Source organism: Aspergillus caelatus, assembly GCF_009193585.1.
Source record: "Aspergillus caelatus strain CBS 763.97 unplaced genomic scaffold BDV27scaffold_90, whole genome shotgun sequence".
NCBI classification, from domain to species: Eukaryota; Fungi; Ascomycota; class Eurotiomycetes; order Eurotiales; family Aspergillaceae; genus Aspergillus; species Aspergillus caelatus.
In genome coordinates, this window is record NW_022475353.1 from 18,376 (window position 1) to 43,778 (window position 25,403).

Consider the following 25,403-nt stretch of genomic DNA (forward strand, 5'->3'; position numbering starts at 1 on the left):
AAACCAAAACAGAAAATGACAACAAGGTCGAGTACCTTTTGTGTAAACATAAAAAACATTCCTTGGCTCAGAAAAGGGCAAAAAAGAGAGCGCTAAAAGTAGGCATCAATATTTCCCATGTTCAATTTTCCATACCCGCCCCGCTTGCCAACGCTTGGCAATTAGAATAGGGCATTTGACTGCTGTTGGTTGTTTTTTTCCCCCCATTTCTTTTCTGATTTGTCACCCTTGGGGGGGATTTTGAACTTTTGATTTGGGGTTCGGACGCCCTTGTTTCTATTTCTTCCACGGAACTTATAAATAGGCATAGTAAGGCACACATCCATTCATCCCATCCATTTCCCCAGGTCACGATATTCTGTTTTACTTTTTTTTTTGTCTTTAAGCCACACCGGCACCGCACCTGATCCACTCTTTTTCTCCCGCTCAGCCCTACACCTTATTTGGATTTAAAGAAGGCGGCGCAAACCATTTCATCCTGCTTTCGAATACTACTTACTCTACGCAAATTAAACCAAATCCACCGTATCTCGAAACAAATACACACACATTCTTCATACCCCAAATCAATCAACCAAAGCCGAGAATAGAATAAAAGAACGAACCAAAATGGCCCGCGGCAGTCTCGTCCCCCTCATCATCCTCGTGGTCGTCGTCACCGTACTCGCCGTAATCGGGTACATCACCTGGTCGATCGTACAAGAAGTAACACGGAACACAAAGTCAAAGATGGAGAAGAAGAATGTCGTATGGACAAAGGACGGCATGAAGGTCGGCGTGAAGGAGTTGAATAATGAGGATTATCAGGATCGGACTCAGAGGTTTGTTTTCTTCCTCTGTCTCTCTCCCGTTTTCCTGGTCGTTATTTCTTGATTTCTGGTGACTAATGGTTGGATAGTGTTCTGGTGAATATGTGGAATCATACTTCGTTTCCTGCTTATAAGAGTCGGTTGTGGAATATGACGCAGCCGGCGGCGGAGGTTCAGGAGGTGGAGAGGAGGAAGGGGTATGTATTCCTTTTTTTTTTTTTTTTTTTTTCTTCTCCCTTTTTCTATCTTTTCTTTGGGGGTCTGGTTGGGGATCTTGCTGACGGGTTATGGATATAGATGGTCGAACTAGATTCATTTCCTTGCCTTTTTTCTGAGGTGGTCGGGTTGCGCATGCTTTCAGGTGTTTGTTGGCTTGATTATACATACGTCTTTATTATTTTTTTTAAAAAACAGTTCATGCTTTCTGTTGTGATACCCGTCCTTCGGTGAGAATCGCCTCAGAATGATTTCACTACTTTTATGATCTTCGCGTTTTCCAGTTTTCAGCTCATTTTTATTCTATCATTTCTTGGGCATGATGATATGATATATGAACAAAGAGAACGTTTATGAAAATACAAATGAAGTGAAATAACATTGAGATATCTCATGACCGGTTGGCGTAGTAACTCTCGTCCTGATTCAACAGATAGAATGGCTCGGGCTTGGGCTCCCAGCTGTCGCCGTACCATATAGGTGTGCTGAGAGTCTCCGGTGTGTCCTCGCGCTTGGTGTCGGAGAATACATGCTCGAAGGTCTTGGCCCATTGCACACGGTTATTGAGCCCTTCCAGTTCCCAGAGCTCCTGCAGGAAATGGAGCATGGAGGTGTGGGTGTATGCTGAGTTGTTGGCGTACATGGTGCCATCGTTGTGGATGAGGGTGTTCGGTTCGATATAGGGCGAGATGATGAATGCAGGAACGCGCACACCAAGACGAGTGAAGTCATATGTAACGGGCCGGCCTTCTGATTCTCCGTCGAATGTGATGCCATCTTCTGGTGGGGGAATGTTGACGGGCGGCGGTACATAGTCCGCAAAGCCCCCGTGCTCATCGAAATTGATGATGACCAAACTGTATAGAGAGTTAGTTGTGAAGTTCGAAACGACTCGAAACGACGCATAGAGTTGAATCGTACACATTATCCCAATATTTGGATCTCCGGACCGCATCGTATAGGTGCTTGATCATTTGCTCACCAGCTGCCATGTTGCTCTTCGGGTGCATCGAATCCATGGTACAGCATTCAGGGTTGATGTAGGAGAATGTGGGCAATGTGCCCTCCTCAAGATCCCGATAGAAGTCACTGGCGTGGGCTAGATTGTCTATCGCATTGTCTTGAACCCACTGTGAAGGGTTAGCTGGCTTTTGTACATCAAAGTAAATGACATTATCTTACCTTGTACATCCACCCATCGACAATATCCGTTTCGTAATACTAGAACAGCATTAGCCGGTGGGGATCTCTGGAAATAGTGGACTGCTTTACATTTTTCCAGCTAATGTTCTTGTTGCTAAGCGCTTCGAAGATTGATGTTGCGCAAGTCGTTCCCGTTACATTATTGAAAAACCCCGCAGCTTGGCCTGCATTATCCACGAATCCACAAGTCGAACCCGAGGTAGCAAATTGACGGTTCGGGTTGGTAGGTCCAGGGTGTTCCGCAAACTGTTCCGTCAGTCATGTCCTCCATTGTCTGTAGATTGTGCAATATCCTCACATAGGAATCCCAGAACGCGAAATTCTGGGCGATCTCAGCAAGAGTCGAGGATTTCTTCTCATCGTATGCCTTGATGACAAACGCCGATTCTCCTGGGGTAGCCTGGTATTTCTCTGACTGGCGTTCGATAAAGCCCCCCATGTTGGGGACGTCGTCATTTGTTACATTCCATTTTCGGTAGATTTGATATGTCACCCCAGCGAACTCGTGATCCGGATCTTCCAGCGGCACTTCCGTTTCGTAGGGCCCGGCGCATATATAGAGAGGCTCGCCCCAGACTGTCCAGCTGGGGTTGGTGTATTCATTGCAGTATTTTCTATTACGCAGGTTGTCAATGTCTGGATGAAAGTCCCAATATCCGGCGATGTTGGAAAAGGAATGGTTCTCCATCATCAAGTAAACTACATGTTTGATCTAATAATATTAACCTTCGTTTAGTTTATGGTGACAGGGATGATCAACCTACGTTTGACCGAAGCTGGTCCCAGACATCTTTGCGGGCTTCATGAGGTAGGGCTGAAGCAGCTGTTGCTAGTGCTGTGATCAAGGCCCAAGTCCACTGCATCTTCCGTTCCTGCAACCTCTCGTCGTTCGTTTTGTTTTACATCGCGAGACCTTTCGCAGGGCTCAACGCGCGATATTTATTCCCATACCGCATATTATTTAGTCGCGTCATACTCGTAGGGAGTCACATTCCAGAGAAAAGAAGGACGATCCACCTTTCATCCATTGTCCGGATCAATCTCCAACCGTTATCTCGGTATGAGAAATCATCGGTGACGACCAGCTGCAGCCAGTCCATACCATGTGAGACATCACTGTAACATGTCTGTTGACCCAAGCGGAAGAGTGCTACGGAGGTCTCCGGAGGTCGCGCGAGGAGTTGCGAGAAACGGGATAGAGCGGACGGGCCCTTGCGTCGAAAAACATTGGGCTAGTGAGTAGAAGAGTGGGGTACCACCGCGTTAATAACGTAAATTCTTCATGATTGATTGAAGTATGTTGCGAGAACTTAATACTCCATCGGACTACTAGGAGTAAGTCGGCTCTGCAATGATGGACATGCAGTACATATGCAAGGACAAGTCCTGTCTCATGTCGGAATCCATTGCGCTGTGCTACCAGACTACTAGTAGTACTTCTGCAGTGGAGAAGCCAGCATCCAGAGTTTAGATATGACTCCAACATGATAGGTTTGAAGTACTTGTCCGATGGGCCCTTACCAAAGGATACTAAGCCTGATGTGGAATAGTTGCCTGAGTCCAAGCTTTCCAGGCACCCCACCCGGTCTCTTGGGGTTTGGACGAATCACGTCCCCACGTGCCAAGAGATCCCCTCATTTGAGGCAAATGACCGCCTCTTCATTTCACGCACGTTGTTGGTCATTCTCCCTTAATAGGCTCTGTGGCAGGTGACACTGGAGCAAGTCGGCACAAGGTATTATCAAATGTGCACTGTGGATTTGCTAATTCCCACCCTCGGTGGAGCATACCTCCAATGCTTGTTACTGGGGTATATGTCCCGTGCTACTCTCATTTGATCAGATTCTCTCGCTCTTTATCGGCTTCCTCACTTGTCCATGCTTCATTGTGACACTAGACAATAGTGTGATCCACTGGGACTAGAGCATTATTACCTACATAATTATATAAACCCGTCTTCCCGTCAGTGTTCCTGGCATCACTTGACTCTCTTTCGAAAGTACGTACTGTACATAGCCCTAGTGGTCGAGATCGTCGCACACCACCATACCACCATGTCAATTTCCTCCATCAGGGGTCTCCTCTCCAGCTACTCCCCCGTCTCGGAATTCTCGCCGGATTTGGAGAAGGAATACCAACTACCCCTTCGAAATGAATCGTCGAGCGACCTCGAGTCTTCAGTCGAGGAGGCAAAGCCCAGTCGGCCAAAAACGGAGAAAGCGGACTCCAAAGTCATTGACGGTCGACTGGTGTCAGATGCCATCATCGGTCTTTCCGACGGTATGACAGTGCCATTTGCTCTGACTGCGGGACTGTCTGCTTTGGGAGATACAAAAGTGGTAGTATTCGGTGGATTGGCTGAACTCATTGCGGGTGCCATATCCATGGGCCTAGGAGGGTATTTAGGAGCAAAAAGCGAGGAGTGAGTAGAACCAGCGTGACTTGAAAGACCGCTTATTACTAACATGTCTGCGCAGGGAATCCTACCGCGCAACACTGAAAGAAACCGAAAGCCAAACCATGACAGATCCAGCTGGGGTGACTGACACAATTTCCGATATCTTCGCGCCCTACGACCTTCCTCCCCACCTCGTCTCCGAACTCACAAGACATCTTTCTACCTCCCCGATGCTCCCATCTTTCCTCATGAATTTCCATCATACTCTTCAAGAACCCTCCGGCTCGCGCGCCTTTATCTGCGCTCTGACGATCGCCCTGGGTTATTTCATCGGTGGCTTCATCCCGTTACTCCCCTACTTTTTCGTTGGACCGAATGATGCCTTTATTGCGCTGCGTTGGTCTATCGCTACTATGGTCGTGGCGCTGTTTTTGTTCGGATATGGTAAGACATGCTTCGTGAGCGGTTGGAAGGGCAGTCGGAATATTCGACGCGGGCTCATAGGTGGTTTACAAATGGTCTTGGTTGGCGGAGTTGCAGCAGGATCTGCCATGGGTTTGGTCAAAGGTTTCCAATTAATGGCCTCTGGTGGTAGTGATGGAGGAGAGCACTAATACTCCAACTACACCTTTTGTTTATATTCTGTCACTTGGCCTGGTTTCGGCGTTATTGGGTAAAAAGGCATTGGGTATGGTCAATGGGTCGCAGGGACTGGGTATATACTAGTACATATAAAAACTATAAATTCGTATAGTAAAAGAAATTTAAAAAGTTCAAAACATTTTTCCAAATTTGTTTGACTGGTTATAAATTTAGCTATCGCCACCGGAGAACCGTTTCCAGAACGCCAAACTTTGTTAGTGCTAAGATAAAGCTTTTCTTACCAAAGAAAGATTCTGGATCGCTGCCAGACCATAGAGCGACGAGATATTAGTTGAAATCCAATCTGCTTCTTCAACATTCACTGGGACGAGATATCCGGTTACCGACTGGCTGACCCATGGCAAATCTGGCGCATAGCCATCACCATTATAGAACTCTTTCCATGAACGTTGCCCTAAGCCCGAGTCTTCAAGGTTATTGGCCGCATATGCCGTCAAACGAGAATGTCCCTGGCGCAATATCAGATTTCCAAAGTCTACCCCGTACCGCTGTGCCTGATCTTCTGCGGTGGCATTGAAATAGAGACAATAATCCACCCATGATTTCTCAAAGCCCCTCGGTAAGTCACTTGCTATGGTGTCAATAAGCACCGCGCAAATCTCAAACAGACCGAACATGGCGGAAAGATGGGATACTTGGACCACTCCTTGGTTTGACAAATCGTGAGACGGAGGAAGGATCTGCCCATTTTGCATATTGTAAAGAGCCATTCCAGTCACGAAGCCATTGTGGAGCTGGGAGATCCCCGCCATAGACGAGAACAGCTTGCTTTTCGCCTCCTCCCAACCAGGTGCTCGTCTCTCCCAGGCGATGAACCACGCTGCTGCAAAAGCTGACCAATCGGTTCCCAAAGAGATGGATACAGCTTCAGCGGTAGGGTTATATAATGTTTTATCCCGTCGCACCTTACGGTACGGATCTAGAGCTAAGAATGTCTTTTCTGCACACAGTGTCTCTTCTAGCAGCTCGCCAGTCCGCTCATCGCCTCCCGTGAGGTAAAAGAAGATCCATCTATACAGGGCATTCGAAATGCGAGATTGCTTGCAACTATCGCTCCAATGCTGGACTCCGTGTCGGGTCCCAAGTCCTCTCCACCGTCCGATATGGTACACGTCCACCTCCCCTGTGTGCCTGGTAAGGGCTTCAGCCAGGCGGTATACGTCCTCTCTGCTCGTCCGCAAGAAATATAACCAGAAGAACAAGTCTGGAGAGAGCTCGGAGTTGTCCCATGCATAGCCTCCTATATCATAGCACCAGGAGTGGCGGTCTCCGTCGTAAGTGTGCATGATGTCCCCATGATTCCAGAAGCCGTACCATCGACGCTGAGATATCTGTGTCTTGTAAAATTCGAAGAGAAAGTCAAGATTCTGGTTGATTTCCGCTTCTGCAGGTGTGTTACTCTCTGTGGAGTCCCTCCTTGACCAAAATGTGCCTAATGCGCCTGTTTGTAGGATATACTCAGGATCTGGAATCACCACGGGTGGGTTCCGCATATACTGTACCGAACTGCTTAGCTCTGCGGACGTGGGAGTATGGTCAAAGGCAAAAAGAAAGATTTCATTAGTCCGTGCAATGCCGAAAGGCGTTCCTGTCCCATCTTCCCAATCTTCATATGTGATACGCAGGCCATCAAGCTCATCATCATAGGTTTCTTGTCCCAGTCCGTCATGGTATGGTCGAAGATCCATCACTTCTGCGGATGGACTGTACAACCACAGCGTGATTTCTCCAGTAGCTTCGTTAGCATTTAGAACATCCAAACCGGTCGGGTATCGCTCCCAGAAATAACGCATTCCCATCCCTAAGCCTCCTCGAGTTGCACCACCAAGGTACGCAAGCCCTCCAGCTTGAGCACCGCCAGGAATATTGACCCAGCTGTGTCCTGCTGCAGTTCTTTTCTTCATAGTATATCCGTCTGGCGATAGTTGAGAAATCCTGTAATCATTCCAGCACGGCACCCACTTCATATATCTTCCAACTTCGTCATTCCAGGCATCCATAGGAGGAAGAGGTTCGCCGTTAATCTGAGCTGTGCGGACACTTGACCCTGGATCTCTGCGAAGGCCGGTAACACCCTGTACAGCCTCCCCAAAAATGCCATCACCAACGCCTGCAAAACGGATGTGCCGGTTATAAGGCAGCTCATCTTTCAACGGAACATCAAACTGGATACCGATTCCCTCGATGAAGCTTGTTTGAGGGTCTCCATCATACGTGATTGTATGGACGATTCGGATGGAATCTGAATTATAGTACAGGTAGAACCGCAAAATGAAAGGGAGCCATGGTGCTTGTGAGCGGCCATCAATTTCAACTGCACTGTGGTTTCCGCGTACAGTCAATAAAGCCCTTATGGGGCCTTCCTGGTCAACATTTACGCTTTCAATGCTGCTCAGAGACTGGTGGTTATCTGATTTATCTGTCTCCGTCGGAAGCAATGCTCTTGAGAGCATTATCAGTCGGCCATTTTGGCCGATTGTCGTCCCATTACTCAGGATGATACTCTTGATTATTTCTGAGCCGGTAGTAGGAAAGACCACGCGGACCTTGCCGGTGTCAATCTCTATAAAGTCTGCATCTCGCTTTATCGAAATACCTGCGTTAACAGGCTCGAGATGTTTAGGCGTCGTTAGAATTGCTTCCACGGAATAGCTGTCAGCCACGTCGGTATCGGCCGCAAAGGCATGTGCTGTCCATTTGATTGACCCATCTGGCCAGTACGCGATTAGCCATGATTGCAAAGCGATGGATTTATTCCTATGACTAGAACAAGTGAAAATTGTTCTGTCAGGCCAATACTCTCCACGGGGCCAGGGGACGCCAAAAGTCGCACTAAAGTTATCTTTAATATAATACCGTTCAAGGCATTGGAGCTTGGCAGCCTTGTTATTCGTCGACATATTATGAAATATTCTCTTGAACAACGTGCTAGGATGTAGCTATGGGCGACCGCCACTTTCAGTTGTTGTCTAGGATGATTCACTAATTTGAAGGATATTATCCTTTCGCCTTCTAGATGAGCTATCGACTCATGGTCAGAGGAGGGTTCCAATGTTTTCAATTTATCCACCAACCAAAAGCTCGAAGATTATCAAGAAATTTGGCACAAAATAGCTACTGGTTGATACACAGAGCCTATTTACACTAAGCGTTGAGGCGGAGGAGTCGGGCTATGGGTACAATCTGGTGAGCGCTGATGCCATACGCACTTACATGACGAGCAATGCCCTAAGCGCAATTCCCTACACTTAGCCATTGTTTAGCCCCGATTTGATTTACTATCCCTCGTTATTATCCGTTGCCTGCCATTTTGGTATGAACGCTCAGGGCTAGATCTGTACGATGCTATTATCATTTGGTTTACCGGGACAGCACTTCGTTGATTGCACCATCGAGCTCTGGGAGCACTCCATTCTTGATGGCTATTGTCACAAAATACGATAGAGAAAAAGCATCAGAGACAATTCTAGCCGTGCTATATAACCGATATGTTCCTTGTTCTTTTAATGCGATCGACCAGCCAGCCCTCGTTTGCTTTAGGCTGAGCCTGCACTGGTTCTTTTTGGGACTGTATCTGCTGATCTTGGTTCGAGGAAACCACCAAAATGTCGACTACGTCGGACCCCAGTCATTTAAACGATAAAAATCAATCAGGAAGCCCCCAATCCAGCCCGCATAAGGCCGGGGATATCCAGAGCACTGAAGTGGCCAAAGATGCAACACATGACAATCTTGTCGAGCCAGAAGATGTACCTGAGTACAGTACCTTCCTGTCCATCTTCTACTCCAAGAAAAAGTCAGTCGACCTCGATGCTATTGCTACTACGAGGAGTGTGTTTGATGATTCGAATCTGGCCAAATATTACCAGCCACACCCACAGTACGAGAATTTACATCGATTTGACCCTTCTGAGAGGTGGACCTACCGCGAGGAGAGATCAGTACGCCGGAAAACAGATCTGAAGATTTTCCTTTGGATCCTTGTGATGTTCTTTGCGCTTAATATTGATCGGGGCAACCTGGGAAATGCTGCTGCCGATAACTTGTTGCCGGACCTGCACATCAACACCAACGACTACAACAATGCGCAAAACATGTATCGGATCGGCTTTTTGATTGCTGAGATTCCATCCCAAATGATCGGCAAGAGAATTGGTCCGGACAGATGGATCCCCATCCAGATTATTCTATGGAGTTTGGCATCCGGTGGACAGTTCTTTATGCATAACAGAGCAGGATTCTTTGCCTGTCGGTTCTTCCTTGGTTTCTTCATGGGGGGTTTCATCCCAGACGCGATCCTGTACCTCTCATATTTCTATAAGAAGACCGAGATGCCCGTACGCTTGGCGTGGTTTTGGTTTGTTGACTCGATGTCGGGGGTGATCGCCTCGTTCATCGCCTACGGTGTCTTGCACATGCGTGGGGTACAAGGCCGTGAAGGATGGAGATGGCTCTTTCTCATCGAAGCCTTGATAAGTATAGTGATTGGATTTTTGAGTTTCTTATTTCTTGTTCCGGGGCCTACACAGACAGCAACATGGTGGAACACCAAGGGATACTTCACCGAGCGAGAAGAGAAGATCATCGTCAATCGTGTCCTGCGTGATGACCCGTCAAAGGGAGACATGCATAACCGTCAGGCGTTAAGCTTGAAAATGCTTTGGCAGAGTCTGCAGGACTATGATCTGTGGCCAGTCTACATCATCGGGATCCTGTTCGAGATCCCTACCTCGCCACCAAAGACATATCTCAGCTTGTCGCTGAAGGCCATCGGGTTCAGCACCTTCCAAACCACTTTACTGGGCATTCCGGTCACCGTCTTCGCAGCAATCAACCTGCTGATCATCACCGAACTGTCAGAACGGTTCAAACAAATCTCCATATTTGGAATCCTGACCCAACTCTGGTCTCTTCCTCTCCTGATCGTTCTGTACACCTCGGCTAGCACGCTATCACACTGGGGACTCTATGCGGTAACCTTCGTCCTGCTTGGCTGGCCGTCTATCCACGCTGCACAAGTCGGTTGGTGTTCTCGGCTGAGTAATGCGGTGCGAACGAGGGCTGTCAGTGCTGCACTCTATAACATTACCATTCAGCTTTCAGGGATTGCGTCCTCGAATATCTACCGCGAAGATGACAAGCCGTACTACCATCGGGGAAACTCGCAGCTGATTGCCATCAACGTAGCGACTATTATAGCATACGTGCTGGCAAAGCTCTACTATGTGGCGAGGAATAAATGGAAACGCGCAAAATGGGATGCAATGACGACAGAGCAAAAGGCTCACTATCTTGAGACGACTAGTGATCAGGGTAACAAGAGGCTGGATTTTCTGTTTGATAGTTAGACATGGGCTGCAGGGAATAGTAAAGCCTTGAATGACCTTCAGCATAGATGATACTGTCGGTGGACGGCCCGATGAGTCGAATGTATTAGACTATTACCTTCTTATCAGCTCTAGACCAATGTTCCAGTGTCTAATGGCATAGCATCAGTGCAGCTATAATGACGCGAGGGCTATAAGCCCACCAATAATGGCAATACTTCAATTTAATGCTAGGAGATATTTAAAAAGCGAGAATGCTAGCCACGGTGAGACATAAGCGTAGAAGAAATACTTAATCTATCTAGAACAACCCCCAAGACCATAATCAGAGGTCCTCTCTTCATTCCTTTCCTCAAAGCCCATCCCAACCATTCTTCCCAAAATGCCAACCCCCGAACCCCAACTCACCCTCCCAGAGCGCCCCCCAAACCTCCCACACCCGGAGTATCAAACCCCCCGCGGCGTGTCCCCCCTCCAATCCGTCCGCGCTGCAGGCCTCCAATACCCTAACTACACCCCTTTCAAGCTCCCCAACCTCACCGAAAAGCCCTTCACCGACCGCGGCCTATCCGCAGGCCCCACCAAATCGCGTCTCCTTCAAGCAGCCACCGCGGTAACACACCTGACCCCCGAAATCGGCACTGAGCTCGCCGGTCTCCAGCTGAAGGACCTCACAGACGAGCAGAAAGACGATCTGGCACGGCTGGTCGCCGAACGAGGCGTCGTGTTCTTCCACGACCAGGACCTAGACGTGCACGAGCAGATCGCCTTCGGGGCCTACTTTGGCGATCTGCATATTCATCAGATGGCCGGCATTATCCCGGATTTGCCCTGGGTGCATCCGATCTATAAGGATGAGACGGCGGTGAATGGGAGATCGCATCAGATTTGGCATTCGGATGTCAGTTATGAGATTCAGCCGCCTGGGTTGACGCTTTTGAAGATGGATACTTTGCCCAATGCGGGGCCGGATGGGGGGTTGGCTGGGGGAGATACGATTTGGGCCAGTGGGTATGCTTTGTATGAATGTGAGTTCTTCTTTTTGTTTGTCTATTTCTTTTTTTTCTTTTTTCTTTTTTTCATTTTTTTTTTTTTAAATTCTGTGGAGAAGGGGATTGGAGGTGTTAGGGCTAATGGGTTTTGTCGGTAGCTCTGTCGCCTAAATTGAGGTCTTTTCTTGAGACTCTTGAAGCTAAGCATAGTGGTCTCGAACAAGCGGAAAAAGCGCTTCGGACGAACGGTTGCTTGAGAAGGGATCCTATTGAGACGATCGTAAGCCTGTCCATCAATAATCAAGATTGAGAATTGAATAACCTGACACAAAGCTCACACCACCAGCACCCTGTCGTTCGTACACACCCAGTTACAAAGTGGAAGACGCTGTACGTCAACGAGAATTTCACCAAGGAGATCATCGGCCTTGAGAAACGAATTGGGGATGGTATCCTTGATGCTCTGTACCGGACTGTTGCTGAGGGCTACGAGTTCCAGGTCCGATGGAAGTGGACTAAGAACGCTGTTGCGATTTGGGATAACCGGGCTACTTTCCATACTGGTATCTTTGATTACTGTAAGTGTTGGAAGGAGCTTTGTTGTTCTACTGTTTGGGGGCTTTGCTAATTCGATGTGCAGTTCCTCATTTGAGACATGGTTTACGGGTCGCTCCACAGGCTGAGAAGCCCTATCTTGATCCTGAGTCTAAGACCCGGAAGGAAGCGTTGCAGCAGGAGACTGGAAAGAACAACTAAAGTAGTATAATTAGGACAGCAATCGTACTCTACGTATTACGATTACTGAATACCAAGAAGTTTCAAATGCGGTTTAAACAAGTCAAATTTGTTATGGCTTAATCAGTAACAAAGTATTAGGGCTTTAATAAGACCGAATATAGAATCAATCACCGCAAAAGTTAATATACATTGTAACGCCTCATTTATCTGACCAATGTAATTAAAATTACTTCAAAATTCCCATTATATCCAGAAAGTCTCCATCTGCAGGACAGCTCATGCCGAAGATGATATCATTTCCTTCACGTATGAGCTCACGCAATATAGCTTAGCATGAGCAACAAATATCCTATTGGCATTGCGGTTCTAACGGCTAAATTGGTCAAGCTTCTACACCTGTCGAATCAATCAATCAAGCTTTAGCTTAGCTGTCATCATATCGACTGTCATGTCGCAATCCACGTGCCCTTATCTTCCTGCATGAAACTTATATTAAAGTGATGACTTGATCGACTCTAAAATCACGACACCCTGCCCTGATGCCCTGAATAGATTGATCATACTGTCATGTCATATTTGGAAGGATCTTAGATAGGGATATCGGTTATTATTTTTTGTATGCTCGGTTGATAACTCCTTGGGGGTATCTGCTATATGGATTTTGTATCAAACCAGCAGGTGTAGCCCTAACACGAAGTGTAGACTCAGTATGCTCCGAATACTCCAGACCACAGTCCCATGTCGCAATTCATGTATAGTACTTCGAGATATTATATATTAGTCCTAATTAACAACGTATGATACATCCACAACTATAAAACTCGCATTCCAGAGCCAACAACAATCCCCCATTTCCATTAAGCCCAGCACCAAGAAACCAGGCTCAATAATGCATCCACTCCTCCTCCTCCTCTATTCCACCCTCGCCATAGGCCAACTCATCGGCCCCGTAGGCCCAACAACGCCCCTCTCCGAAAAAACCACCGAATGCAATATTCTCTCCTACGGTGCTGTGGCCGACAACAGCACCGACATCTCCACCGCCCTCGAATCAACCTTCAACGACTGCATCCGCCCCAACCCCGGAAGTCGACTCATCGTCCCAGAAGGCCAATATTTGCTCAACCGGGCTGTGGTGCTCAGCAACGCCACAAACTGGGCCTTCCAGCTAGACGGACTGATCACGGCCGCATACGGTGGCAACTGGGAAATTGAGCGTTCGTTAATCCTCCAGGGCTTTGCTGGTGTTGACTTGCTTAATGACACGATTAATGGAGAGGGTGACCATAAGTTTCTGTTAGATGTTTTGGTGATTGTTAATGGTGAGTCTTTCTTTTATCTTACCGAGATATATATATATATATGTGCATCTATGTGGTTGGAGACTGATTTTGCTGTCCAGCCGTTGATTTCGAGTTTTATTCCTCCAATGGATTGGGCGCGTTTCAGGGACAGGGGTATTTGTATCGGAATTTGAATAAGTATGGGGATCCAGCCTCTTTCAAAGTGTCCAATGGTTCCTGGGTCGATAGAGCTAATTGGGTCTATAGCACGGAGCGACCCCGTCTCGTCCGTTTGATCTCTCCGACAAACGCCTCCGTCCATGATCTGATCCTGGTCGATAGTCCCAAGTTCCATATTATTCTGGACTTCGCCGTGAATGTCGAAGCGTACCATCTCACCATCCGGGGAGCCAACCTGGGCAGCTATGACGGTATCGACGCAATCGGGACAAACTACTACATCCACGACAACGAAGTATACTATCTCCCATCCCACTCACCCTCCAACTAAAGAAAAACCACACACTAACAAAACAAAATGAAAAGGTAACAAACCGCGACGAATGCGTCTCCATAAAAAGCCCCTCTCACCACGCCCTAGTCGAAAATCTAGTCTGCAACCAAGCAGGCTCCGGCCTCTCAATTGGTAGTCTCAACGTCTCCGCCGAGATCTCCAACATCGTAACACCCCCTTCCCCCCCCCCCCAAAATTCTCTATAACCCTAATTCCCTAAGTAAAACAAAACTAACCAAGAAGAACAGGTCGCCAGAAACATAAGCATCCTCCAAGGCAACAACATAGCCTTCATAAAAACCTACCCCGGCGGCTCCGGCTACGTAAGCAACATAACGTTCGAAAACTTCCGATCCAAAGCCAGTCTCTACGGCCTAAACATCAACCAATACTGGCAGAACACCTTCACCCCGGACACCGGCGCCGTGACGCTCAGCAACATCGTCTTCCGAAACGTGACGGGCTCTGTTGCCGACGGGGCGAGACGGCCCCCGCTGTACCTGGTTGCGAATGATCTGACCTTTGCGACGAATGTGACGGTGGAGAATGTTTCGGTGTGGACTGAGACGGGGGATGCGGTTGTTAATAAGATCAGTAATGTTTTTGGGACCGGAGACGGGGTTTATGGGGTTAATGATGGGATTGAGCCGTTGGGGGTTGGTGAGGTGCTGCCTACCGCCGCTTATACGAGGACAGTTACGGTGACCGAGACCCCATCGGGGTGGGTTGAGCCTGGATTGCCAGCTTGGGCGGCGCCGAGTACGGGGTTTGGGAGTGAGTTTTTCTCTTTTTCTATTTTCTCTCTTCCTCTTCTTTTCTTTTCTTATTCCCTTCATCCTTGTGATTGGGGGTTTTGGCTTGCTGTGGATGTGTTGGATATGCTAATTGTGTGTAGCGGCTTCGCCGATCCCGGTTTATACACCTTCGCCTTTGTGGAGGCCCGGTGGGGTGGACTATGATTTGCATTATTGGGGGAGCTTTTGACGGGGTAGCATTTAGCTTCTTATGTCGGTATTGAGGGGGGGGGATGGATGTATAGAATGGTGGTTTGGTGAACTTTTGTTGATCGTTCTGCTATGGCAGACTCCAAGAGGGCAAAAGCGAGTGCAGTTGAAAATTGAACTCCATTCTATCGATAAGCGATTCTGGATAATAAGACGGGTAAAGCACTACTCGAAGAGAGAAGAGAGGATTATAGTCTTAGGCAGTGCAAAGCCGGCTTTTTATGACCGCCGTACACCAGTATCTGACTATTCCTCCAACTACTAGCCATGATTCAAGTGAAAGAGAAAAAGGCATAACATAAAACATAACAATAAAATTAGTAAAAGCTAGTCTATAACTTTACGGCCCACCGCGTCCGAATCCTCTCCCCATACTTCATCAACAACAACGGAGTCGGAACAATAACCAATGCCACCAAGCCGAGAAGAGTATCCCCCCAACCATACCCAAGCCGATCATACATCGCCGGGCCAGACAGAGGCAAGAGAACCGCAACAGCAGACCGAAGAAGATTATTGGCCGCTAAAGCGCTGGCCGCGTAGATAGTAAAAGTATCGACAATATACACCTGCACGACGACGAACACGCCCACGATACCCAAGCCCACAACACCGGACCCGATAATCGGAACCATGTAATGGGCATGGACCTGCGCCGCCCACCCGAACCACACCATGCCAATGGCCAGAATAACGTATCCGACGATTGCGGGGGGCAGTCGATCTTCCGGCGTGGTGGTGCCATTCCGGACTTGTTGGCGTCTGATGTACCAGTCTGCGAAGCGGCCGACTACGAGCTGGCCGGCGACGCAGCCGACTCCTTGGGCGATGTAGGCGAGGCCGACTTCGCCTGTATTGAAGCCGTATTCTTCGCCGAAGAGAGTGGGGAAGGTTGTGATCATGTAGTACATGTATGTGTAACAGATGGAGTTGTAGAGTGACAGGATCATTATGATTGGGGAGAGACAGAGCTTCATTGGTCGGGAGATGCCTCTTCGGAGGACTTGCCAGTGGCTTTCGCTCTCCTTGAGGGGTATTTGGAGGCCGAGTTTTGCGGCTTTTCTTCTGAGAAGGACTGGTGCGTATGTCTCTCGGAGGAGGAAGAATGATAGTATGGTGCTGCAGCCAACCTGTATCGTGTCGTTCAGTCATGGAAATGTTCTGCTCAGATATGGAGTTTCGCTGGGGTTATGTACCAAGATGGCTTCAAACCAGAATGTCCATCTCCATCCGACATTTAGTGCCATGTAACCGCCTACAATCGGGCCTAGATTGAATGTAAGAAGTTGATCCTAGGATTTTGGGCGACTGTGCGAGAGTATATAGGTAGTTTTCCCGGGTGAGCTTACCGAGTATCGTGCCCTGGAACCGAATATTGATTAGTAGATATTTATTTGCTGCTTGACAAAGGTTACGTACTGTTATCGTCCCGGTGGCCAACAAGGCGAGCGAGCTCGCCCGGTTCTCAAGGGGTATCATGTCCGCTACAAAGCCTCCTGACAACGCATTGGGTATCGAGCCAGCGACACCCAGAAGGATGCGAGCTATAGCTAGCATAGGTACGTTGACACTAACGGCACAGAGAATGCAAGAAACAAAGAAAGCTATATTGGAAATGTGCATGACAAGACATCTTCCGTAGATCTCACTGAGCGGGGAGAAAACCAACGCCCCTGTTGCGAATCCAATGACATGGACCGACATGATAAACGGGGATATGGTGGGGTTTGTCTCGTGGAATTCTTCGAGAACGAGCGGCACCCCTGGGGTGAAAATGCTCGATGCTGCGGCGCTGATGCAGGTGTCCCGATGTCAGCCATAGAGTATATTAAATATGTACATACATCGCGTGTCAAGGGTAGATCTTGGTGCTATGACTATACTCACTCGTTAAACGTGGCAAAGGCAATCAGTATGATGATTGTCTTTTTCCTAGCATTCGACCAGTTCATTGGGTTTTGAGGGTCATCCTCGCTTTCCCAGCCCACATTGTCATCTGAAACCTCGGCGGGTATATGCGACACACTGGCATCGGCTTCTTTGAGCTGCAGAGTTTCGGAACATTGTGATGACATTGTGTCTTAGCTCATTGAGGTAAAGCTAAATCTTTGGGTCTGGCCCTGATTCCAGACCCTTTTAACACCTTTGGAAGCCATGGGGCGAGAGACATCAAAGAGGGCAGGGACCCTCTTCTCGTGAAATGATTGGCAAGTTAATCATAGTGAAAGGCTGAAAGCATTCCCTGCCAAGCAAGGGGTCGCGGCTACGTGGAGAATAGGTTGATCTTTGCCTCGCTGGCTTGAGAATGAGTAAGGTATCATGGGTTCCTGAGTGGCTTACGACTCCTCTCGTCATGCGCTACTGGCGATAAAATCTCCGAGTGAGATGATTTATCATCAGTGATCGTCGTACCACAGGCATAGAACAGTCTAGGGACTTATTTGGACCCATGTTCTTGCATTGGTTCCTTGGAGAACAAAATAGTATGTGGCTCCGATATGGAGATCCGGTTCAAGAGTTCAGGTCGAAGGTAAAGGGGGTTATTGAAATGGACATATAGATGGTGGGGCAAAAGGATTAAATTAGATGGAGAAAAAAATAAAAGAGAGAATCAAAATATGAACTATTGGAAGATCGGAGATAAACTATGGCAAGAGTGCGGAAAGATCGTTGCTGATCCCTGTGGGTGTGTTCGTATATCATTTCCTTCTACGGATGTTTTTAGCTGTACGGAGTACACACTGCACAGTACTGTGGTATGCAGAATATTATAATTAATAGGACCTATCTTCTTGCCACAGTGGTTCTGACAACATTCACGATCTGTAAACTACAAAAGTTTAGAAAAACAAAAAAAAATAAAAAATAAGTGCATCATCCGTGAATCGAACACGGGCCTCATCGATGGCAACGATGAATTCTACCACTAGACCAATGATGCTTTACTTATTGAGAAGACGTTGATTAATTGTTTCTATCAAGCAATATACAAAGAGATCATGATCTACTAGGTTTCAAATATTTCCAGGGATAATTATAACTTGTAATTGTGATCAGGTCATGCATGTCAGTTTCGAACCTTAATTGACCCTTGAATACCATTCGTCGATCATTACATCCATCGGGTTAACTGTCATACTTAATTTCTATCAAACTTAGCCTGTATTTTCCGAAAGTACTGGTGTGTACCCAATGACTACTTGAGTCAGATCTCCCTTGCATGCCTCTGAGAAATCCCACTCCTTGTACTACCTACCTTGGCAGAGGATTCCCATGATTTGATATATCAGATTCCCAGGACAGTAAGAGTCCCTTTGCTACTGCACATTTGACTTGCCGGGAGGTTATAACCGGCTAAGGTGACCTCCATCTACCGGCAGCTGGGCCATCCCTTCATACAGGAGAAGAAAGGGGTAGGCGACTGACGTGAACCATTGGATGCTGGAAGTTACTCTGGGTTCTTTATTACCCAATACAAGCTCAGATGGCCTCTGCTGGATCACATGATTCTTTGCCCGATGGAGTCATATCTGGAGGAAACAAGACTCATCGTTCCTGATTCTCTTGGCTGTTGTCAATCCTCACGGACTCATACCCAAGAGAATTTCTCAGCCTCCCTACAATTTTGAAATTCCGGTAGAGAGTCAAGGAAGGACCGTGCATAAAACAAAAATAAAAAAAATACTGGAAGAGTATATGGAAACAAGGGAAAGGAAAAAAAAAAAAAAAAAAAGGAAAAGAGAAAAGAGAGGGACAAGCCCACTATCTGCACAATCACACCCTACAGTTCGCTGATTACCCATGCAATGGTCATACATTACAGAAAGAAACTAACGTAACAAGTATTCATCTGCTCCAGTAGCATTTGCAAGATCCCTGGCAGCCTTTGGGTCATCGCTAAATGCTATTAGCAAGGATATCCCTAAATGGATACAGGCCTCAATCGATGCATACGTGCTGCACTAGAGAGCAGATAGCTACATCGACACCGCTTTGTCATGGAAGAGAAAGAGAGTAAGAGTAGATTGCAAGAGGTCGGACCTGAGTCATACAACACCGCATCATGGTCTCACTAGGAGTTTCCAAAGCATGGACTAAGGACTCTGCTGCATTCATTCTTTAGTACCACTTCGCAGCTATCATTGTAGGACTCGTGGATTACAATCTTGAAGTCATACACTCAAGCTCTTATAAGTCAACGTCAGAATGGTGCAGGAAACAGCAAGACAATCAAACACTGCCTTCAATTATTTATGAAGTAAACAAAACGCACTTAACCACTCAATATCCGAGCCTATAAACGGAATGGGATCAACTACCGAAGGAAAGCCACCCAGAGTAAGCTTTCCTACTGCTGGAAGCTTACTACTGAATGCCGGGAGGCCTCACCACTACCTCCGACGCCTACAAGTGGCTTCATTGGCTTGAGGGGATAATGGCCTAGGATACTCTCCTGTGCTGGGAACTAGTCAGCACGAATGGTCCATTGGCTCGCATACCACGTACTAATCCATGGAAACATGCCTGCGTGGAAGGGTTTTGTCCCGACCACTTTGATTTAGCCAGGGTAATAGTGTTACTGGTATAGTTCCTTTGGGCTTTGGTATCCAGCATCCCTGTGTTTTTTGTATCACTGGAAGTTGAAGCTGGAGTGATGCCAAGTACGAAACCCTTTGACGTTAACTTGCATGGATGAGTCATCCTCGTGTTGCTACCCACCTCGCATGGCCTGCTTAGACCTTGGCCAGAACAAGAATACGCATTCCTGAGTCACGATGGCTGGAAAACGCAAAGAAAGAGATCTAGTTGCCCCAGATATCACGGAAGATGCGGCAGAGCGGAAACGAATCCTGAATATACTTGCCCAAAGACGATACCGTAGGTCATATACCCCAACAGAGAATTAGCATTTCGATCTGAATTATAGCAGGACAAAGAAGGAAACATCGAATACAAGCCCTGGAAGCGCAGCTGAAAGGTGTGAGTCCGCATAATGCAGAAATATCGTTTCCCGGGGTCGAGAAAGATAGAGGTGGCATAGGTCTTCCGACGGAAGTTTTATCTCCCTCCTCAACTCCAGCTACCTTGGATAGGAGTAATACTATAACCTTAGATTATGAAGGCCAAGAAATGACAGCCTCAGTGGGCCCCGAGACCTGTCCAGCTGGTACGGCTTCCGGATTCAGCGATATCACTCTGGTGCCAGAGGTCTTCACCGGACCTTTCCTGCCAGCTGTACCACATTTACTCCCCTCAGAACTACCAACGCTTGGTTCACCATTCATCACTGCTCTTTCTCCAAGAACCCTGGGGCAAACATCTCTAGGTTCATTGATCTCCACAACTGGCGCTCCTTTGGGGGTCTCTCCATTATCACTATTCCCAGGGCCAGAAAACTCAGCTCAAGGCCATAGTGACGGCGATGATGTACAGTGCAATAGTTTTTTCAGTGACCCAGAGAGCGCGTACAACATTTCGGATGATCTACAAGACTACCAGTCTTCCAATTTCACGTTTCCCGATGATCACTTGCTCCAAGTTCCCTCCCTTACCCTTCTGAGTGCGGCGGTTAGGGTAGCTCAGAGGCTAGGCATCGGAGATTGCCTCTGGGATATTGCTGCGGTGAGTCCATTTCACAGGCCACGGGTTTACACTCAACCTTCTACTTCTTCGCCGCCATGCTCGCTGCCTCCTTCATCGACCTCTTCTACTATACAGACATCAGACCCAAGTCAAACCAGCGACGGAGGGGATACTAATAACATTGACCCGGAGACGTTGCCTGAGCATCTACGGCCAACCAGAACTCAAGTTCTTATCTCACATCACCCCATTCTCGATCTCCTCCCCTGGCCTACTGTCCGGGATAAATTGATCCAAGTGTTTAACCTCCCTGTCAATCTACGTCCAAAGTCAGCTCAGGATCCGATGGGACTTGTACGGCTGGTATATGATATGGAAGATGTCGGAGGAGAAGGAATCCGAGTTCACAGTAGCGATCCATTCGAGGTGGCTGGTTGGGAAATTGGACAACTGATGTTTGAAAGGTGGTGGTGGGCCTTTGAGACAGACACTGTGGAGAGAAGTAACCGCGGAAGAAGAGAGAGAGGCGAGAAATGCCTAGAGTTGTCATGAACTAATGCAATTCTGAGTATGTCGAAACAAGCAGAGGTTGATCTTGCTTTCATAATTAAAATTAATGGTTTTTGGACCTTACGTGCCTGGTTGTTTCATTGCATGCTTTGAACATTGATTCCCACGAAAATTGGAGGGCATGAGAACTGTCTATCTTCTATTTCATGCTATCAGGAAGTTCGAAAATGATATTCTTCGTTAAAAGAATTACTGATCACTAAGCCAATCATCTCGAGCAGAGTACATCGCTGTATATAAAAACATGAATTCAAACCATGTTCAGTCCCCCACTTGGACAGATAGTCTGACCCGTCAGCCAACCCGCCCTCGGATCAGCCAAGAAGGTGACGACGGCAGCAATCTCCTCCGGAGTCCCAACCCTGTTCCCCAGAGGCGTGCTGTCCAGGATATACTTCACCAAGTCATCAGGAACCGAACCCCGAAGCATACCTGGCTCCACGGCTCCAGGGGCCACAGCATTGACGGTATGACCATACGGTCCCAGCTCGCAAGCCAAGGCCCTGGTAAACCCTTCCACAGCTGCTTTAGTAGCCGAGTAAATTGAAAATCCCACCGAGCCTCGACGAGCAGCGACAGAGGTGATGTTAATAATGCGCGCCGGGGCACGGAGGTATGGCAACACAGCCTTGGTCATGAAAATGGTGCTGCGGACGTTCACATCGAACATAGAGGTGTAGTCCTCCATTTCCGTGTCCGCGAGAAGCTTGCAGTGTGAATGTGCCGCGTTATTGACAAGTATATCTACCTTTTTCTCGCTTGAGGGAAACGCGCGGAAGGTAGCTGAGAGGATCGTTTCGGGGGCTTCGGGCTGGTGGAGGTCGATTCTCACTTTAATAGCATCAGAGCCGTTATTCAAACTATGTATCTGATGTATAACTTTATCGATGGCATTTTCACTGCTGGTTGACACGTAGGTGAGCACGACCTGCGAGCTCATATTAATAGTTAGCTCTTAAGGATTTAGTGCAGTGTGGAAATGCATACCTTTGCTCCCTGTTTTGCAAGCTCTAATGCAATCCCAGCACCAATCCCGCGAGAGGCACCGGTCACGATAGCTACCTTGCCTGATAGGCTCATGATGAGAGAGTAGGTAGTAATGGGTGATGTACAAAAAGTCTGACCGGTTTTAAATATGAGAGTCGAGTGTATGGTTGTCTTTTCGGCCACAGGACTCTTACTGTATATATAGTTTTGTTAACCTCCAAACTTCTCGTTATGCCAAGAATGGCATAATGTTAAGCTTAACGTTATCTCACACCTCACGCTTCTCAGCGGAAACATGCTGCATATTCAACTTTTGGAAGGCCCTATTAACTAACGGTACAGCATCATTCCAGTTGAAGTAGGTTTCTTGCATGTTTTCATGATGGATGTAGTCTTGATTTCGTCGTTCGATTTGTTCACTTGTGGTTCAATACCCGAGAGGTATACAATTCTACGGATGTTTGCAATTAGGGTCGAAGCCCGGGGAATCTCTAACCTTTCTACATGATATAAACAACCTGTATCAAGCATATAAATTACGGTTGTATGATATCTGGCAGAGAATTCAAGTGTAGGAGTAAAAGAGGGTGTTTGGCGGCCTCGGGCAAGAAGAGAGGGGTGACAGCCCTAACCTCAATAACCATGAAGTTGTTTCCCGCCGTACCAAATTGTCGACGAAATCCCTCTTCATAGAAACGGTATGTCTGCCTACAGGTAGTCGCTCAAAAGAAAATTTACAGGAAGGCGTTCACGGTGCCAAACCACGTAGATACTTCATCAGCCCTATGTTGTTAGAAATCCTTTCTCTTTTAACAGTCCAAACTCACTGACACCTTTTTCCTATGGATTAAGTTCTCATCTCTAATCCACTGAAAAAAGGTTTCTGGCGGCTGCTTATATATAAAAATGCATTGGTTTCTGAGTCTCCCACCAGAACTCATCTTTCAGGTATACTGCAGTCTCGACTCCATCGGCGATGCATATTTTCTCTCCCAGGCCTGCAAGCAGACTTACTATATCTTCAGCCGACCACAGAGCCATCCAAAAATCTTCGAAGCAATCATAGTAGGCTCTTATAACCTAGCTAATCCGCGTTTCCCCCCACAAAATCAGCTAATAGCCACCTAGGATAATATAATACAAAGACCTTGCCCCAACCCAAGCCTGGCTGGAAGCACAGTTTGGTCCCGGCTCACTTTGGCAACCTACGGAGGCTAGTCTACCAGAGGATCTAACGGACGAAGAGACTCTTGAATTCCTCCTAGATGTGGGGTTTCCTTCAGTTAATCTCCCCCGCATCGGCTTTAACTCTATCTTTTTGAGACGGCTTGTCAACGAGGAACAGAGATTTTATGGGTGTACGCCAGATGATCTCTATATAATGCTTCACCCTGAAGAGAGAGACAAAATACCTGCACTTAGCTTTTGTTTCGGAGAAATATCTAGTCAGCTGGTCATGTCGAACAATAAGAATAGCATCATATAGTTCTATGATCCACTTGGGGGGCTTTATATGAACTGTGACAGAGGAATAGTTGCATACGGGCTGGATACCTTTGCAGTGTTATTGGGAATGGTGGTCGCCGTCACCAAGGATTTACGTAAAGCCTCTTCGGATATCTCTCTAAAAGAAATTTAAGCGTCGGGTTGAGGTCCTTATGAATCCTCTTGATGTACTACGGAAGAAATTCGGGGATTATGACTTTGCCGCGGACTATTACTCTGAGTTTTGGGATGAAGTATTTAATAATTTGCTGGTTTGGGGAATGTATACTTGGGATTATTGACGATATATAAGTCTGCTGATCAGTGGCAGATGCAGATTTATAGATAATTGCTTGGAATAATTTAACTGTCGGGTATACTTCGTGGAATTTAGTTGAAGGTCTATTTGTTATGGCTTCTATCTTGGTTCACAGTGCGGTATCTACAGTGACTCAAAACAGGGTATATTTAACCAAGGCCTCTATTCGACAATATAATTACATGGAGTTCCTGAACTTATAATTCTAAGAATGTAACTATTCTCGACTGGAAACCCTAAGTACTAGTTTGGCATTGTACTATAAAACATCTAACATACCAACACGCCAGTAATGTAGGCCGAATGTCAAAACTCACCTTGTTATATGAGGAGAGCACAAGAGACAGTGCAATTCCCAACCCGAGAGCTACCCAAAACGTTGAAAATGCCCTCTCATTGGTAGGAGAAAAAGGTATGATAATGTGAAGGAAACAAGAGGGAAAGACTCAATCCCATAATCACCAATATTCTATCCTCTACTCGCTGATTCGCACTTATACCTCACAAGGAAGTCAACACAGAATCGTATAGGCCACAATGATACGAAAAACTCCCAACTTGATTTAATTAGAGCAAAGTACTCCATACCCTAAGAATATCTACCCACATAGCAGAGACCTCGTATCAGAACATGCCAGGTAAGATAGTACTATTTATTCCCAATAAATTCCCCGTCCACCCAACTGGCCCGTGCCACAGCCGTTCTATGTACATACATTCTAACATTCTAGCCTCGCCTTTCCTCGCCCACGCATACCCACACCCACACACGCCACATTCCAACGCATCTGACAACCGCCGATGCTAATTTCCTTCCAACGCATTCCAGAAACGGCCAACGACGCAATTGGCTGAAAAGGAACATGCCAATGAAATCACTTCTTTTCCGGACCAGGAAACGTGTTTAGCCCCTCCAGCCTGGCACTGCCACCGCAGCGCCTCGTTCTATTCGCTGGTGCCTGTTGTTTTCTTGTTCGGGATGCCAGGCTGTTTCAGGTTCTGGGTAATGTAGGGAGGAGGGATCGGATTTGGCTCAGCCTTGTTTTTTTTTTTTTTTTTTTTTGTATGTATCTATGTACGTATGTATGGCACCTACGTAGTATTGTGTATAGGGTCTTTTGGGTATTGGGTATGGAAGGTGAAGGTGTAATTGTTGGTGTGGGAATGCCGGGGTTGTACAATGAGAATTTATGAGCGGTTTCAGGTATGTTGTACCTGCATTAGGTCTTACGGTTATTATCACTACTATGTGGATTCATTGCTATTCTGATCAATCATCATAGGTCATAGCTTTACATTAAATGGCATTTCC

At 47.1% G+C, this 25,403-nt stretch overlaps 11 protein-coding genes and 1 non-coding gene across 12 annotated transcripts; 7 read left to right on the forward strand and 5 right to left on the reverse strand.

Moving 5' to 3' along the window:
• Positions 1-609: 609 nt before the first annotated feature.
• BDV27DRAFT_157854 (uncharacterized protein) lies at positions 610-1,119 on the forward strand (the record flags this gene model as incomplete). The annotated part of the gene is made up of 3 exons (XM_032072590.1): positions 610-821; positions 899-1,006; positions 1,107-1,119. The coding sequence occupies 3 exons, from the start codon at positions 610-612 to the stop codon at positions 1,117-1,119; spliced, it is 333 nt and encodes a 110-aa protein (XP_031927479.1).
• Positions 1,120-1,416: 297 nt separating this feature from the next.
• BDV27DRAFT_157855 (phosphoesterase) lies at positions 1,417-3,091 on the reverse strand (the record flags this gene model as incomplete). Its single annotated transcript, XM_032072591.1, has 6 exons — positions 1,417-1,882; positions 1,947-2,155; positions 2,208-2,246; positions 2,298-2,474; positions 2,527-2,940; positions 2,993-3,091. The coding sequence occupies 6 exons, from the start codon at positions 3,089-3,091 to the stop codon at positions 1,417-1,419; spliced, it is 1,404 nt and encodes a 467-aa protein (XP_031927480.1).
• Positions 3,092-3,799: 708 nt separating this feature from the next.
• BDV27DRAFT_128446 (VIT1/CCC1 transporter family protein) lies at positions 3,800-5,406 on the forward strand. Its single transcript, XM_032066973.1, has 2 exons — positions 3,800-4,650; positions 4,706-5,406. The coding sequence occupies exons 1-2, from the start codon at positions 4,283-4,285 to the stop codon at positions 5,238-5,240; spliced, it is 903 nt and encodes a 300-aa protein (XP_031927481.1). The 5' UTR covers positions 3,800-4,282; the 3' UTR covers positions 5,241-5,406.
• On the reverse strand, positions 5,262-8,545 carry BDV27DRAFT_172430 (uncharacterized protein; the record flags this gene model as incomplete). The annotated part of the gene is made up of 3 exons (XM_032075870.1): positions 5,262-5,348; positions 5,511-8,131; positions 8,503-8,545. The coding sequence occupies 3 exons, from the start codon at positions 8,543-8,545 to the stop codon at positions 5,262-5,264; spliced, it is 2,751 nt and encodes a 916-aa protein (XP_031927482.1).
• Positions 8,546-8,894: 349 nt separating this feature from the next.
• Positions 8,895-10,637, forward strand: BDV27DRAFT_145298 (putative MFS transporter; the record flags this gene model as incomplete). Its single annotated transcript, XM_032070392.1, has 2 exons — positions 8,895-8,916; positions 8,995-10,637. The coding sequence occupies 2 exons, from the start codon at positions 8,895-8,897 to the stop codon at positions 10,635-10,637; spliced, it is 1,665 nt and encodes a 554-aa protein (XP_031927483.1).
• Positions 10,638-10,998: 361 nt separating this feature from the next.
• BDV27DRAFT_172431 (TauD/TfdA dioxygenase family protein) lies at positions 10,999-12,364 on the forward strand (the record flags this gene model as incomplete). Its single annotated transcript, XM_032075871.1, has 5 exons — positions 10,999-11,644; positions 11,738-11,753; positions 11,786-11,888; positions 11,955-12,186; positions 12,249-12,364. 5 exons carry the CDS (start codon positions 10,999-11,001, stop codon positions 12,362-12,364), a joined length of 1,113 nt encoding a protein of 370 aa, XP_031927484.1.
• An 859-nt stretch (positions 12,365-13,223) lies between these two features.
• On the forward strand, positions 13,224-15,129 carry BDV27DRAFT_128452 (putative rhamnogalacturonase; the record flags this gene model as incomplete). The annotated part of the gene is made up of 6 exons (XM_032066974.1): positions 13,224-13,668; positions 13,749-13,827; positions 13,897-14,104; positions 14,176-14,310; positions 14,392-14,917; positions 15,039-15,129. The coding sequence occupies exons 1-6, from the start codon at positions 13,236-13,238 to the stop codon at positions 15,125-15,127; spliced, it is 1,470 nt and encodes a 489-aa protein (XP_031927485.1). The 5' UTR covers positions 13,224-13,235.
• A 350-nt stretch (positions 15,130-15,479) lies between these two features.
• Positions 15,480-17,222, reverse strand: BDV27DRAFT_172432 (major facilitator superfamily domain-containing protein; the record flags this gene model as incomplete). Its single annotated transcript, XM_032075872.1, has 4 exons — positions 15,480-16,277; positions 16,344-16,439; positions 16,567-16,939; positions 17,035-17,222. 4 exons carry the CDS (start codon positions 17,220-17,222, stop codon positions 15,480-15,482), a joined length of 1,455 nt encoding a protein of 484 aa, XP_031927486.1.
• Positions 17,223-18,017: 795 nt separating this feature from the next.
• BDV27DRAFT_t117 lies at positions 18,018-18,088 on the reverse strand. Its single transcript has one exon. It is a non-coding gene; the product is annotated as a tRNA-Gly (tRNA).
• A 1,834-nt stretch (positions 18,089-19,922) lies between these two features.
• BDV27DRAFT_172433 (uncharacterized protein) lies at positions 19,923-21,443 on the forward strand (the record flags this gene model as incomplete). Its single annotated transcript, XM_032075873.1, has 2 exons — positions 19,923-20,025; positions 20,078-21,443. 2 exons carry the CDS (start codon positions 19,923-19,925, stop codon positions 21,280-21,282), a joined length of 1,308 nt encoding a protein of 435 aa, XP_031927487.1. The 3' UTR covers positions 21,283-21,443.
• Positions 21,444-21,550: 107 nt separating this feature from the next.
• On the reverse strand, positions 21,551-22,380 carry BDV27DRAFT_157863 (SDR family NAD(P)-dependent oxidoreductase; the record flags this gene model as incomplete). The annotated part of the gene is made up of 2 exons (XM_032072592.1): positions 21,551-22,228; positions 22,288-22,380. 2 exons carry the CDS (start codon positions 22,378-22,380, stop codon positions 21,551-21,553), a joined length of 771 nt encoding a protein of 256 aa, XP_031927488.1.
• Positions 22,381-23,193: 813 nt separating this feature from the next.
• Positions 23,194-24,074, forward strand: BDV27DRAFT_145304 (uncharacterized protein; the record flags this gene model as incomplete). Its single annotated transcript, XM_032070394.1, has 4 exons — positions 23,194-23,380; positions 23,433-23,740; positions 23,774-23,872; positions 23,928-24,074. 4 exons carry the CDS (start codon positions 23,194-23,196, stop codon positions 24,072-24,074), a joined length of 741 nt encoding a protein of 246 aa, XP_031927489.1.
• Positions 24,075-25,403: the final 1,329 nt, after the last annotated feature.